The sequence below is a fragment of the Pogoniulus pusillus genome, chromosome 5, assembly GCF_015220805.1.
Source record: "Pogoniulus pusillus isolate bPogPus1 chromosome 5, bPogPus1.pri, whole genome shotgun sequence".
NCBI lineage: Eukaryota > Metazoa > Chordata > Aves > Piciformes > Lybiidae > Pogoniulus > Pogoniulus pusillus.
In genome coordinates, this window is record NC_087268.1 from 30,848,719 (window position 1) to 30,863,892 (window position 15,174).

Here is a 15,174-nt window from a genome sequence, read left to right on the forward strand (position 1 = left end):
AGCTAACTTCATGTCAATTTGAGAAGATGACCTTCATGTGAGGTTTGGGAGTATGAGGAGCTCACTCTGTAGCTGTTCAGTTAAAGAAACTTCCAGGGGTGTTTGGTATCATAGAATGGCTTAAATTAAAAGGGACCTTAGAGATCATCTACTCCAATCTCCCCACCATGGACAGGGATGCCTCTCAACTAGACTTGGCTGCTCAAGGCCTCATCCAACCTGGCTGTAAACAGCCCCAGGGAGGAGGCATCCACAGCCTCCCTGGGCAGCCTGTTCCCGAGTTCTGCCCACCTTGTACTGAAGGACTTCTTCCTAAGATCCAGCCTAAACCTACTCTCCTTCACCTTAAAACCATTATTTCTTGTCCAATTGCTTGACACCCTTATGGATATGGTTGCTTTTGTTTATTCTTCTGTCTGTTTTCTTGCTTAGTCACTGGGTCACTTTGACAAATCTCAGTATCCTTTTAAAAGTTTTAAGATTTGTTTATATACTAAACAGACCATTTCCCTTGTAAGGATACTGGGGTCTATTAGAACCTCTCTATCTGCTAGTATCACATCACAGCAATCTCATCAGATGATGCACTGCATCATGGAGTTTGTAAAGATTTGTGTTCTTGATAGTCTCACTGAACATTTCCTGGTGATTCTGGAAGCATCATGACTGTTACCATTCATGACAGGATCATGAAAAGCATCCTGTAGTGTGTTCTACAGTAGCTTAGCAATTTATATATGCCTTTTGGCATCTGTCTTTTCCTGTCCTTTCTTTTTTCATTATTTAATTAGATGTTTTAAATTGGTCTGTTGCTTTGGGAGTGGGTGGGAAGTTCTCAGCTAACTCACATATGAGACAGATGCTGGTAGTAATTTTTGTTGTGGGTTTGGGTTTTTTTTAATCAGAATTACACTTTAAAGTAAAAAAAGTAAAGTGGGATTTTTTTTTTTTACTTATATATAAATAAAGAAGTCTTTGAGTGCATTCACTGTCAGCTGTCGACATTTGGTAGTGAGATTTGTTTTGCTGGTTTGAAAAATGGCCATTGTACTTGCCTGCACAGAGACAGTGGTGATAGAAGATGTGAAAAGCAGAGCTGATGCCACTGGGGTGACTTGAGAGTCACAAAAAGCGATCACTACCAAGTTAAACAATTTAACATGGGAACGTAATGTACTCGTTAAGTGCCAGACCTCATTATGAGGTTATTACAAGCTTTCCTATGTTATTTTTCAGTCAGACAGCTGGAATGCATTTTCTTTCTTCAAGTAATACAAAAGTGCTCAAACATGGGATTTATGGGGTAAACAATGGCTGTGCTTGCTTTCTGCAGGGAGGGGAGGCAGTGTGATAAAAGTAAGTATCGTTTTTAGGCAAGAACTATTGGTCTCCTGCCAGCCACCAGTGTCAGTGCTCTGACACCCAGGTAGTATCATAACCTGTAAAATTCCTGGCTGAGTTGCTGCAGCAATGCACATTTTGCACATTTTGCACATTTTGTGAGAGACTGCATACATCCCCTGAAGGCCCTTAAAGACTTTCTGGGACATTGCAGACTGAGCTGTGGATGCTATGCACTGAAGGTAGACAGGAACCATACTGAGAAGCAGGCAGGGGTGCTGCTGCAGCCAGCAGTGCTGCCTTATGCTGAGCTGAGCAGGGCCTGGCGTCTGCCAGAGATGAAAGTACAGCATGAGCTGGGGAAAGAGCCTCATGCGGGGCTGGCACATGAGTGCTTGCCCAGAGCAGGTCGATAGCCATAGCTCTGGTGACTGTCTCCCAAAGTGGAACTGCCATGCTGTGCCTGGTACTAGCCAAAGGCAGAAGGATTTACCCACAGCTGTTCATGGTCAACTCACCTTTGAGACTTGGGATGCTGCTGCTGTTGCTGGGGTGCCATCAGTTACTTCTTTCTCTGCTCTATTTTCTTATCACTTGCCTCCACCCTACAGGTACTTTGTTCTCTTCTGCTTAATGTTCAGTGTCATCCCTGTCTCTAAATGCTGTTTAATACATACGGCTGAGCAATACAACTAGAAATCTTTTCCTTCATTTTATGCCCTCCCCCATTACTCCATTTTTTCCTCTGTTTGGCTTGGTTTTTAGTTTGAGAAACCCTGTTGAGGAGAGGTTATTCCTTTTTATCTGTTTCCTTTTATAAAAACATGTAGCCACACATTTCAAGTATGGATTTGTGTGTATTCAGCATCACCTTCTGTGAAGGACAGGCTCAAACTTTCAGAGGTCACAGCCCAGACTCAGATACAGTTTAGAAGCTTTGATACGGACTTCAGTATACACAGGATGAAGCCTTTAGTTTTAGTTGGACCTAAAACAGTGGAGTTTGGATACTTGGAGAACTTTATAGGGGTTGTGAGAAAATAGTAACTTTACTGTTTAATATTCAGCATGAAAAAAAACAGATGAAAACATCCAGGATGAAAAAAAAAATCCCTTAAGAAAACTTTCAGTAGGAAAAGTAATCAAAATATGAAAAAGCACCATCAGTGTCTATCTCCTTTGGCCTTTGGAGCCAAAGTTGCAAACTTTCATGGAAACAGGAAGGCATTTTCAAAACTTCAGGCCAAATTTCTGCCTAGGTATTTTCTCTGATGTTGATCTCTCCTAATCTAACTTACAACGATCATTCCTATCATTGAAAACACATACAAGCCTCGTGAGAAGCCTGCTAATGTAGTTGTCTCTGTGTAATCCAGCTGGATGAAGTGGCACGTGTGAACTGAGGATAGCAGAGAACACATTTGTCTTCTGTTTGTTTTGCAGTTAAAAAACAAAAGTCATCATTTTGTCATATTTTCAATGTTTAATTTAGTACTGCTCTGAGGGCAGTATGGTTAGCAAAAATAATAGCTTACCTGCAGTGCTAAATGTCAGAATTGAAGGTTAGGCAATCACAAGCAGATTCTTATTTAGCTTTAACCCTGTGCCTGCCTGTATTCCTGTCCCTTTTCAATGCTGTCCAATTGCTTTTGAGTGAAGGCTTGACAGGCTGGCAGCATGCAATGAGCTATCCTGGGCTCACATCCAAAATGCAAAGCTGGCTGCCCTTATGGCTAACTGTAGGGGAACCCTCAGCTACAGCAACTACCCACCTGAATATCCTCAAGCACACAAGTGGTAGTTAGCTTTTCCTTGCAGCAAGAGGAGGGAATTAGAGCAGCATGCTAGCTAATGAAGTGCTTCCCCTCTTGGTTTGTAGGTGATGGTGGTGCACCAGCAATTAAGCTCTGATTAAGCTTTGTATGTAAGGAACTGAAGTGGAAACTGCCAGAGGGCAGCATGAAATGCAATTTCCTAAACGGGATTTTGTTAAGAGCTTTCATTGAGCTTAACCCTTTCTCCTACGGAAGTTTCCACCGATTTGATTTGTTTATCATAGGATGGTTTGGGTTGAAAGGGACTTGTGAAGGTCATCTAGTCCAATCCTCTGCAGTGGTGAAGGGCATCTTTTACTAGATTGGGATACTCAGAGCCCCAGCCAGCCTGACCATGAATGTTTCCAGGGATGGGACATACACCACCTTGCTGGGCAACCTGTGCCAGTGTTTTACCACCTTGAACATTAAAAAAATGTTTTATCTAGTCTACATCTACCCTCCTATAGCTTAAAACCACTACCCCTTGTCCTGTCATGAGAGACCCTGATGAAAAGATTGTCCTCATCTTTCCTACAGGCTCTCTTTAAGTAATAAAAGACTGTAGTAAGGTCTCCCTTTTCCCCATGCTGAACAGCCCCAACTCTTTAATCCTGTCTCTTTTAATCCTGTCAGAGGTTTTCCAGCCCTCTGACTATTTTTGTGGCCTTCCTCTGGATCTGCTCCTAGAGATTCATGTCCTTGAATGAGGCCATATTTATATTCATGATGAGAAGCAGATAAGAACTCAGGCTGATTTTTTTTTTTCATGTCTATATTACTGGTTTCTATACAGTCAAAAATATACAAGGCCCTGAATCTTACTGGCCATATAAGTTGCAGGATTTCTTCACAGAGGAAGCATACAGGCACTGCTTTTCCCCATTCCTGTTTGCTCTGTGCCAGTTCATTGTCATGCTCCATACATTAGGGCAGTGGTGACTGGCATACCAAGCAGAGGTGCTAAGTGAATGTTTAGCTAGAGAGCCAGTATAGCTAAACCAGTTGGGCTATGGCTGCCAGGACCTGTAGGTTTATGATCCCACCCACTGAGTGGACTTTACAGCCTGCCAATGCTCAAAAATGCCTGCTTGAGACTGGCTTGTGTGTCTCCTTGGAGCACAGTCAGGAGGTGTAAATGCCACTTTAAACAGGCAAGCTTCAAACAAGTAAATTCATGTCCTGTAGGGTACAGCACCAGGTGTAGAGAGTGTTTTCCAAGTATGAACCAGACTGTAATGGAATCCACAGGAGAAGAAGGAAGTTTGATAGTCTGTGAATAATTTTTTCAACTCTCAAACTCAATCTTCATTATGAAGATGGCAATTCAAAGGTATAAACCTACTCAGCCCTGTCCTCCTTTATGTTACAGCTATAAAGCAAGAGCTTAGTATGGCTGATGGAAACAGTTTTGGGACAGCTACTTTTGAAATGCAAAAAGAAAGGTGCTCATGACCTGGGCCCCTAGCAGGGAGAAGGAAGAACAAGTCTTAACAGCCACTAGAATAGATACTTGGTTCATTGATGGAGGCAGCATCTGTGTGTCTCAGGGAACAGAGCTGCATGGATTAAGAATGGCTAGGTGGGGTATCTGTTACAGAGTGGGAAGACGAAGTTCTATAGTGAAGTTTGTGAAGTAGTGGAAATGTGCTCTGCAGGCAGAAAGATGTTGTCTTCTGCTGTGGCCACAGAACAGCCCGCTGGTTGCAGGACCCAGGCCCCAAGGCAGCAGAATTGATGCTGTTATTCCATAGCCTGCTGCCTGTTTCGCCTCCTCCTCTCCCTCTGCAGAGCTGGCGCCTTTAGAGTGCATCTCTGTGCAGCTTGGCCATAAGTAAAATGATGGTTTGTGGTTTTTTTTTAAGTGGTGATAGAATCTTCCTAGAATCAGCTCTTCAGAAAGGTGGAAGTAAAACTTGCAGAGACCTTCTGAGAGAAACAATACTGCCTTTTTATTACTCTCACAAAAATGGTGTCATCTGTTGCTCTTTTTTGCAAGAGACTGTGGCTCAAAGGCTACTGCATTATCTGTCACTGGCCCACCAAAAGCATCTGTCATTTCAGCTTTGCCTTTCACATGCAGTTGCAACAGGATGTTTCTCATTAATAACTTGTCACTGTATTTTCATTTTGCATAGAGCATCCCACAGATGTCATGTAGTCAATCAACAAGTATTATTGTGTAGCTGATTTGGACTTTCCTGGGCTGTCTTCAACATTAGGGCAACCCCAGGTTTCTTTCTAGAGTACAAATTTACATATTGAGATGGAATTTAACTTTCTTGACAGATAATTAGGTTTGGGTGCTGAAAATACTTCTCTATCTTGAGGATTTCACTGATGGCATCTCTCCTTTAGTTGAGGCTGCAGGTGTTAGGGTATTTTTATACTGAATTATTCTATTTACAATTTTACTTTTTCAGATCTCTGTTGAAGAGCTTGAAAGAAGTTTGATTATAAAAGTCAACAGAGATGCAGTTATGAAAATCGCTGTCTCAGGGGATCTGTTTACTTTAGACAAAGGACTGTATCAGCTGAATTTGACAGTAGGAGGCATTCCTTTCAAAACAAAGGACCTTATTTTGCCAGTAAGTATAGCAAGATGCTTCATGTTGTTCTGCATTCCTGAAGGGCTTGATTTCATCTTCTCTTGGGGTAATGTAGGTCCTTCCTGAGAGCAGTTCAACATGGTCCGAGATAGGTGGAATTATCACCTGCTGGATACAGCTTTGTCTTCATTGACTGTAGAAGGTGCCTAAGCCAGTAGCAAAGGTGGGACTCCTGATTTTTTAATTGCAAAGTTTGGGTGAAGTATATCCCAGCCTTGGCCTGCAGAATTAGGGCATTGCAACAGCAGAGCACATGACAAATTGAACAGCAGTCATGCTGGAGACCGTGAGTGGCCTTGCAGGATCGGTAGAAACACAGCTACGTGAGGATGCCATTGTGCCTGCTAGGTCTGGTGACAGTGTTTGGGACAGTGTTTGTAAGCAATTTGTGCTTCATGTATATTGTGTCACAGTTTTTCTGCTCGTGTTCGCTGTTTTGTTTTAGTAAGAGCCAAGGTAAAACAGCAGCTTGTTTTTCTTAAGGTCTTCCTAATTCAAGTAGGTAGGGCGTGTGAATAAAGTTAAGATGCTCTTTGGGTGTTTCTCAAGTAGCTGCTGCTCAAGCTGTTTTGAATGTCTACCACACACAGAGTTTGGCACCTTGAAACTCAAATTGACGTCTGTTTCTAAGTGAGGAGGCAAGTTTCGGCTCTCTGAAGTTTTCTTCAGCAGCAGCTGAAGAAGGCTCATGTTTCTCATAAAAAGTAAGGGCCTTTGCTTGCCTGAGACATGAAGTTTGGGGTGAGATCTGAATGTGGGGTTGAGAACCAAAAACTCCATGAGATTTTTACCCTGGCCCAGACACTCAGTTCTCTCTCTGCTTCAGTTAATTGGTGGTAATGATGCTGATACAGATGTTTTGCAAGGAGCCTCCTCTTTGCACACTCACGTTTTAATGCTGACATTTGGTACAGGATAGTGTAACTTGAAGCTGGAAGGAGCAAGGTGTGTGCAGATGGCGTGCTAGTCTTGTGGTTCAGGCACCCCTCCCTTGAGCTAGAACCTGACAACTTATACCATGATCAGATCCAACATCTTGTGTGTCATGAAGGCTGTTTGCAGTGACACAAAGGGTTGGGTTTTTTTACTGTAAGTTAGCCTGCAGCAGATGCAAAGTAGAGTAGTTAGGTGAGTCAGAGCTTTGGGTATAGAGCTTTAGAAGTAAATTGTGCTAATGATATGTGGTGTGTAGAGCAGCTAACAGGATCAATACAACCAAATCAGCACCTGCACCAGCTAATGCCCTTCTGTCCTGCAGAGACAAGCTGAGCTCAGGGGAGTTTGCTGGGGAATGCTGACAGCTTACCTGTTTGAGGCTGCTGGACTGCATTTGCCACCAATTGGTTTGCATGTGCATAATACATCAAAATTATTTCTCCTATTTAATCTGATAATATAACTCAGTGTTCTGCTGCCCCCCAGACCAGTTATTTTTCACTGAACAGTAGTTAGATGCATGAGATACTGCTCTGCTCTCCTAGGTAAACCCTCGGCTGGATGGTTGCATGAGGGCGTGGAACTGGTTGAATGGGGAGGACACCACTATCCAAGAGACCATAAAGATGAATGAGAAGATGCAGTGCTTTGCTGTAGCAGGGCGAGGGTCTTTCTATCCTGGACGAGGCTTTGCTGTCTTCAATCTTACATATGGTAAGTACTTATCTTTTCTTTTTTTTTAATTTCTGATGTGTTGTTCTGCTATACTTGGGCAATAAACAGCCTAACACTTAACATGTAACCAGTCAATCATCAGTGCAGAAGAGACTGTCAGCCGTAGATGGAGAGCTAACCTTGTGGTTTGTAGCAAAAGAAGGCCTCTCTATGATGGTCAGAGTCAGTACAAATATGCCAAGCACAGATTAGTTCTCTATGTGTAGTCCCGTAATCCATTTCACAACCAGGCAGGTTCCAACTCATCCTCAGCATTAGGGGCTTCACATCTCTCGTCACCAGCATAGGCGATTCCAGCTCTGTCCACTGCTTTCTGATAAACAGGGAATGCTGCAAGCCACAGTCCTGTATCTTGGGTTTATGAGGGGCAGAAAATCAATGTTGTCTGTAGCAAAATGCCCAAGACTGGATTCAATTCATTTTAGTTACTGGGTGGCATTAGTTATGCTTGGGACTAAGTTACAGTAAGAATCATAGAATCAACCAAGTTGGAAGAGACCTCCAAGGTCATCCAGTCTAACCTAGCACCCAGCCCTATCCAGTCATCTAGACCATGACACTAAATGCCTTATCCAGTCTTTTCTTGAACACCTCCAGGGAGGTGTAAGCATATCCCTGATACAAGCTGAATGAAATTGACCTAGATACAGTCATTACACGTTTCAAACCAAACTTGTCCATAATGCAGCGCTCAGAAAGGCACCTTTTCTTTGTTCTACATTACCCTGTCTGTCTATATGTGCAGTCATCTCTCAGTAAACCCATGAAAATGCCAACCATCTATTTTAGTTTGGTGTGAAAGTCCTCCTTTGCAGCAGCCCTCTGCACGTCAGTTACATGGATTTCTGCTGGGCCATTTGAATCAGAGAGTACCAGGTGTCTGTTGTCCTGTTTACCACATGGATACCAAAGTTTCAAAGTAGAGATAGAGCAGCATCTGAAGTGCAGATGACAGCACTCAGCAGAGAGAAGGCCTAGGCACCTGCATGTCTTTCTTATTTTTCTCCCTACAAGCAATTTTTTTTTGTTTGCTTTGTAATGGTGAGCTTTATAAAGCACTTATTTTTCAACATATGGTGAACCAGCAAAGCTAATAATCCTGTGAAAGGAGGTTGTAGAAGCAGGATTGATATCTTTGTTGCCAGCATCATTTTTTAATTACAAGGGCACTGGGTCAGTAATAAAAGATGTGAGAGAGTTTTAATTCAGAGGTCAGCAACTTACACAAAGCATGCCACATTGAGAGGCAAATGGTTAGGTAGGTCATCCATGCATTGTGTTTATAGTTTATATCCTTTTTCTGTTTAGCCCAGGCTGTCATAGAAATGTTTCCTGTGTGCCAGATTTGGATATAGATTTCCTTATGATCTCTGGATAGTCAAGAACTATTCAAAAATTGGGTGCCCTATCTTGCAGTAGTTCTTTGAATCTGTTGGCTTGACAGCCATGGGAATTTGAATCTCTCTTTGTCCCATTGAAAATGCTTAACCTTGTCCTTTGACACTGTGAAAGGTGGCAGAAGGTGGCAAGAGGAAACTGATGTCATTTTCCCCCCTGATTTTACGTTTAGTTGCTTTGGACTTTTCATTTTGTGTAAAAGAAATGCGTCAGTCCCTCCATACGCTCACCCGTCTGTCCTCTTCTCCAGGCAGAAATTGCAGAGCCTACCCATTTGGCTTGTTAGTCCTAAGGTCCTCATGCTACACATTTGTTTTTTTCTGCAGTGCAACCTTCTTCTGGAAATAAAACCAAGACAAGCTGGGAAATAGATGTAAATGCTGCAATTCAACCAGCAACAGATACCGGTGTGCTGTTCGCTCTAGTTACGGGAGAAGCATCTGTCCCTTTATCCCTGTCTCTGGTTGACTATCACTCCACAAAGAAACTGAAACAACAGGTAGAGAGTTAAGCATTTTTCTAGAGAAGGTTTGTTGCTGCTTCCTGGGAATTGAAAGTAATTGTCAAAAAACAGTTGTCAAGTTTACAGCCTGCCTGCTTATTTGCCCCCACCAGTTTAGAACATAGTCTGACACTGAGGTTCTTGGTTGACATCAAAGTTCTGCCTCTTAAGAGTATATGCCAGGTGCTCCTAAGGAGTTCTTTGCAAGGCAGAGATGGAACTGTTCTCATGAATGCAGCCATATTTTGTTACCTGTTCGTGGCACAGAAGGTGTTTGATACTATAAGCAGGTAATTTCAGTTATCTGGAGCTCATCAGTAAAAGTCCAAAAATGGTGGAGTGACAGGCTTTAGGTGTCACTCCAGGTGATGTGAAAAGGCCAGATGTGATGGAGTGCCAAAGCTACTGATTTAATGGTGTTCATAGCAAAGGGCTAGATCCTGGCATTTCATCGGTGTACATCAGGAATGAGTTCACTAAAACCCATGAGCCAGCTTTTCATTTCTAGTACAGCACCTCTAGTCTGTTTGGTTCCAGTGCAATATAACAACCTCTGTTGTAAGACACACTAAGATTTCTCTCCAAGACAGTGATTATGACTCAGAATTAGCCCTCCTGGTTCATTGGGTTTTCATCTATGCGAATAAGCCCAGAGTACAATCATCAGTAGTAATAAGGCTATTTCCCTGACTCATTATCTGCAAAATCTTTGTAAACAAGGCCAGAGGGGGATCATCCTGGGCTTGGTTAAGCATGGCTAGGTCTGTTTCTGCTGATAGTCTCTTTTCTTTTTCTTGCTGTCCAGTTTGTCATCGTGTCTTTGGAGAACACAGTTGTGTCCAGATTGGCAATAAATCTCTGCGATAAGAGGGAACACTCTGTGGACATCCTCCTCAAGAAAGATCAGTTATCCCTGACGGTAGATGGGATAGCAGGAGAGAGTGAACTAAGCAGCTCTGAGTTAGAGGACAGTCTATCCATCCTGGAGAGCTCCTTGCAGTCAGTGGTGAAGACATACGTGGGAGGACTGCCAGGTGAGCATCCAGTTTTGTAGCATTGACTACAGACTCCCAGCTCACCTTGCTGAGCTGGCAGTCAGCAAAACTGTCTCTGTTCATTTGAACTGGGAGCCTCCTTTTCTTTTCTGCTTGAGCAGGCGTTGTCTGCAGTGTAGGTGTGTGTGTGATCTTAACAGGTGTGAGTGTGTGTTTGACAGGTACTTTTTTTTCTTGAATGATTCTGCCCTTCTGAGGGTGAAAACAGAAAGAGGAGGTTTTGGCTGGTCAGCAGTAGGAATTATTTATCTGAAGGATAGCCATAAGCAGGGTCATTATCTTAAACCTAGTCAGATCCTTAGGAGCTGGACTTCAGGGTCTTGCAGTGCTTCATTAATGTAATGAGCACTCCTTGAGGGGAGTACCAGGGCCTTACATTGATTTGACTGAAGCTTGGGAAGCCCAGTATGATGATTCTCCCTGACTGGTGTTCTCTTTGAACTGATCATGTCTCTGCACGATTAGCAGATTTCCTCTCAGCAGAGGGGACAACAGAGGGGCTACCACCGTTTACAGTTTTACTGGCTCTTCAGCAACAGCCAAGCTCGTTGTGAGAGGTCAGTTTGCTGCTTTGCTCTGAACCTGGAAGATCAAACTTCCATCTGAATCATGCATTTCAGCCAGGTTTGGGGGTTTGTTTCTTCTTCTGGCTGAACTGGTTTATTGGTGCCAACTACTAAGGAATGCAGTTAAGGGAACACTTACGTCTCTGATGCACAGCAGTACAGCCTAAGCAAAATCTTGCCCTGACTTGCCCAAGCAAGAGAGAGGCAGCAGGATTGGCCTCCTGTTAGCTCCAAAGCAGCCAGGCTGGAACAGGGTGGCTGAGGTGCTGTGTGTGTGCTAGGACACATGGCATGACTCTTCCCACTATGAAGAAGAGTTGGCAAACTTTTTTTATGCCAATGTTGCAGATGGCTCCTAGTCACGTCTAAAAGGGGGAGGCCACTCACTCTGAGACGTTCACACAAGAACAAGAGTATACCCCAAAACACAGTGTTTTCCAGCGTTAGATTGAATTGTCCAGGCTGACAATTGCACAAGCAAGAGAGGTCACCTGCTTGCTTTCAAGTAGCTCACAAATGCACAGCAGAGACTTTCACAGCTCAGAAGACAATCCCATTCTGTCACTGTCCCGAGGTGTCTGTGATTCACTTAGACTAACTGTGCTGAGTAAAGCACAGTTTTTAGTTAGCCAGAACTAAGTGTGAGATATTATAGCTGTGGCTGCTTAGACCCAGTTGGCTTCTGTAGGTTTAGCTACCCTCCACCTTTGGTCTGTTCTGCTCAGCAACAGGGATTCCTGCCTGTGGTCTGCTTTTGCCATTGAGAGAAACCCAGCACTTGCATCAAGAACCCTTGTCATTTGTCAGGCGAATAAACATTTCAGCGCTTTGGTTGGATTCTACACTCTGGATTAAATAACTATACCAAACAGCTACTTCTAAGTGAGTTTGACTCATTCAAACTTTGAAAACATTATGTCAGTTTTTTTCCTATTTCCATACCCTGTGGAAAAAACAAAGTCACACTTAAATGTCTTTATTCCATTTGCCACAAGTAAAGAAAGAATCCTGGGCCAAAATATGTAGTGTGTCCCATCCTAAGTACAGCTAATATTGCAGATGTGGAAGAAACACTGTCTATGGTTTCAAAAGAGAAGAGGGAGCATAAAGGCATTTGCTACCTCTTCTGTGCTATTTTTAGCTCTGGTAAAATCCCAAATTATGTAATTTATATGATGCATTGATTTTTTTTTTTCAGACAATGCATAAGCTGAAGGTGCCTTACAGCAAGGCTTTCAAGTATTCACAGCAGCATATGTCAGAAAGATCTGTTCCTAGACATAACTGGAAGTTAAATATTTGGCCTGATTTGCAGTTACAGTGCAAAGAAAATATTTTAAATCCTTTTATTACTGTTGTATTTTATAGTATCTTTAAATCCACCTGAAAGCCCACAGTGTCTTTCAGTCAGCCCTATGGCACATGTAACATAGAATCATATAATCAGTCAGGGTTGGAAGGGAACACAAGGATCATCTAGTTCCAACTCCCCCTGCCATGGGCAGAGACACCCTAGCCTAGATCAGGCTGCCCAGAGCTCCATCCAGCCTGGCCTTGAACACCTCAACTGCCTCCCTGGGCAACCCATTCCAGGCTCTCACCACTCTCATGCTGAACAACTTCCTCCTCACATCCAGCCTGAACCTGCCCATCCCCAGCTTTGCTGCATTCCCCCTAGTGCTGTCGCTCCCTGATATCCCAAAAAGTTCCTCCCCAGCTTTTTTGTAGGCTCCCTTCAGATACTGAAAGGCCACAATAAGTTCACCTTGGAGCCTCCTCCTGTCCAGACTCAATTAACATGATTCCTTAGCAAGTGTTCAAACTGCTAAGCCAACTCCTCAGATTCTTCTGAGCCAAAATTTAGTTCACATTCCTGTGAGGTGCTACAACAGAGATGCCTCCTCCTCTTAAGCAGACTTCAGAGATAAAATTTCATAAATGAGGAGGATCAGGAAATAGCTAAAGTGATTAGTTGGGCAACTACCCAACAGTGATACTTTTCAGCCAGGAAGCTGAAAATTTTTTAGTACCTCTTTGTGCCACGAATGTTTTCTCTCTCACTTAGTCCTAGAGCCTGTCTGAGCTGTGTTTCATCGTAACAGCTGCAAATTTGGCCCTATGTGTTTGCAGACAGAACCTGTTAAATTATAATCCCAGGTCAGCAGGACAACCTATTGTTCGAGTTGTCCTTGCTTCAGTGTACAGATAAGGGCTTTACTTAACTACCTGCACCGCTGTGAAGTTAAACAATCTCGGAGACGTTCACTGCTTTCTGTTGCACAGCAGCTTGACTGGGTTGGTTTTGGATTGTCAATAAGCTAATAGCCTTTGGGGAAGGGTAGAGGACACAGTTCTCTCTACACAATTTTCATCTTACTATAGTACTGCCTGGGGTTTTTTGTTTAATTAAGGTCAATGTGTACATGATATTGCAGTAGTTAGTAATAGGACTGGCTAATTTCCTCAAGTCTGTTGGGTTGCACTAAATGTCTTCTTCCTTGCTATTTGTTTTCTGCTTCTGCTAAACTGATTATGTCACCAGTGGATTTCCACAGCAAAAAACTAGTCTCATTACTCTTATCAACTCAGCTACTGTATTATCACAGTATCAACCAGGTTGGAAGAGACCTCCAAGATCATCCAGCCCAAACTAGTACCCAGCCCTATCCAGTCAACTAGACCATGGCACTAAGTGCCTCATCCAGGCTTTTCTTGAACACCGCCAGGGACGGTGCCTCCACCACCTCCCTGGGCAGCCCATTCCAATGCCAATCACTCTCTCTGGGAAGAACTCCCTCCTAACATCCAGCCTATACTTCCCCCGGCATAACTTGAGACTGTGTCCCCTTGTTCTGTTGCTGGTTGCCTGGCAGAAGAGACCAACCCCCACCTGGCTACAATGTCCCTTCAGGTAGTTGTAGACAGCAATGAGATCCCCCCTGAGCCTCCTCTTCTCCAGGCTAAACCACCTTTTTGATGAACACCAGCAACCTCCTTGAGCTGATACATAGCACAGAAAAATGTGTCCAGCAAGCGGTAGAGGCTGCATATAGAAGGAGCCTTCCTGTCATGAAGTTCTTCCTGTAATCTTTCGGCAGATACTTTGAGGCAGGTATAGGAACTCTAGTAATGGCAAAGGACTGGGGCCACAGATGGAGGAGCATGGAAATACTGAGACATGAAGCAGCGTGAAGACAGTGTGCATGCAGAGAGAAGCCTTGCTGCTGTGCAGCACAGAGTTTCGTAAGGACTGGAGGCCTTGCAGAGACATAGAGCAACCGAGGAAGGGTTCAGCCTGGCAGAAGTGCTGTGTGTCTGGAAGTAGATGGCATTTTCCCTGTGCTTGGGATTGTGCTTTTGCCTTCTGGTGGAAGGAGGAGAGTTTGAATTCATTGAAGTGGTAATCATCTGAGCATAGGTAAGGCAGAAGTTTATTCCAAACCAGCCATTAGAGATGTTTGTCTCCTCTTTCCCATAGATGTTCCTGTCACCTCCACTCCAGTCACTGCACCCTACCATGGCTGCATGACTGTCAAGCTGAGCAACAAGGCACTGGACTTAGACGAGGCTCTCTACAAGCACAGCGACATCACCTCACATTCCTGCCCTCCCATTGAGGCAGGTCAGTAGGTACCACTGCAACACAAAAGTTTTATACTCAGAACTTCCAATGCTTCCTTTTTTAAAAGACATAAATTATTCAGTCCTGCCGCACTGCGTGTATAGTTTCTCTTAAACACTGAAGTTATCTAGGAGCTACTGATCCCTGTGTCAGATTGATGATTGAAATACTCTCCTTTGCATTGAGGCTTAAAGGTTGTAATATATTTGTAAATAGTTCAGAAGACTAATATTAAAGAAGCCAAAAGGACAGAATATACTGAAAGTGAAATGTTGTCTTTAGACTGTAAGAGACAGTTTTATCTGTGATGTGGGAAACCTGGTAATATATGACTGTGGACTGGAAAAAAAAATATATAATTCTGTATTATTTTTTATTGCCAAACACTGCTTTCTGATTTGCAAAATATGGGAGAATAAACTATTTGCATACAAGTTTTTAATTTACCTGTACTGAGGTTATTGTGCTGCTTGGAGATAATGACTTGGGCTGTGCCTGATGTGGAGACTACATTAGTGGGGCTTTGGTTTGGGTTAGTTTGTTTTTTTTGTGGAAGGGGTGGTTTGTTTGTTTCTTATATTTGTTTGTTTGAACAC

The 15,174-nt window shown here is 43.2% G+C and overlaps 1 protein-coding gene across 1 annotated transcript in view; it reads left to right on the plus strand.

Annotated features, from left to right (window-relative positions):
• Positions 1-15,020, plus strand: part of GAS6 (growth arrest specific 6) — a 47,462-nt gene extending 32,442 nt beyond the window's left edge. Inside the window, exons 11-15 of the mRNA XM_064143683.1 lie at positions 5,579-5,743; positions 7,246-7,414; positions 9,160-9,332; positions 10,141-10,369; positions 14,435-15,020. Of these exons, the coding sequence (XP_063999753.1) occupies positions 5,579-5,743; positions 7,246-7,414; positions 9,160-9,332; positions 10,141-10,369; positions 14,435-14,586 (888 nt within the window). The 3' untranslated portion in view covers positions 14,587-15,020. The remainder of the gene's footprint in view (positions 1-5,578; positions 5,744-7,245; positions 7,415-9,159; positions 9,333-10,140; positions 10,370-14,434) is intronic.
• Positions 15,021-15,174: the final 154 nt, after the last annotated feature.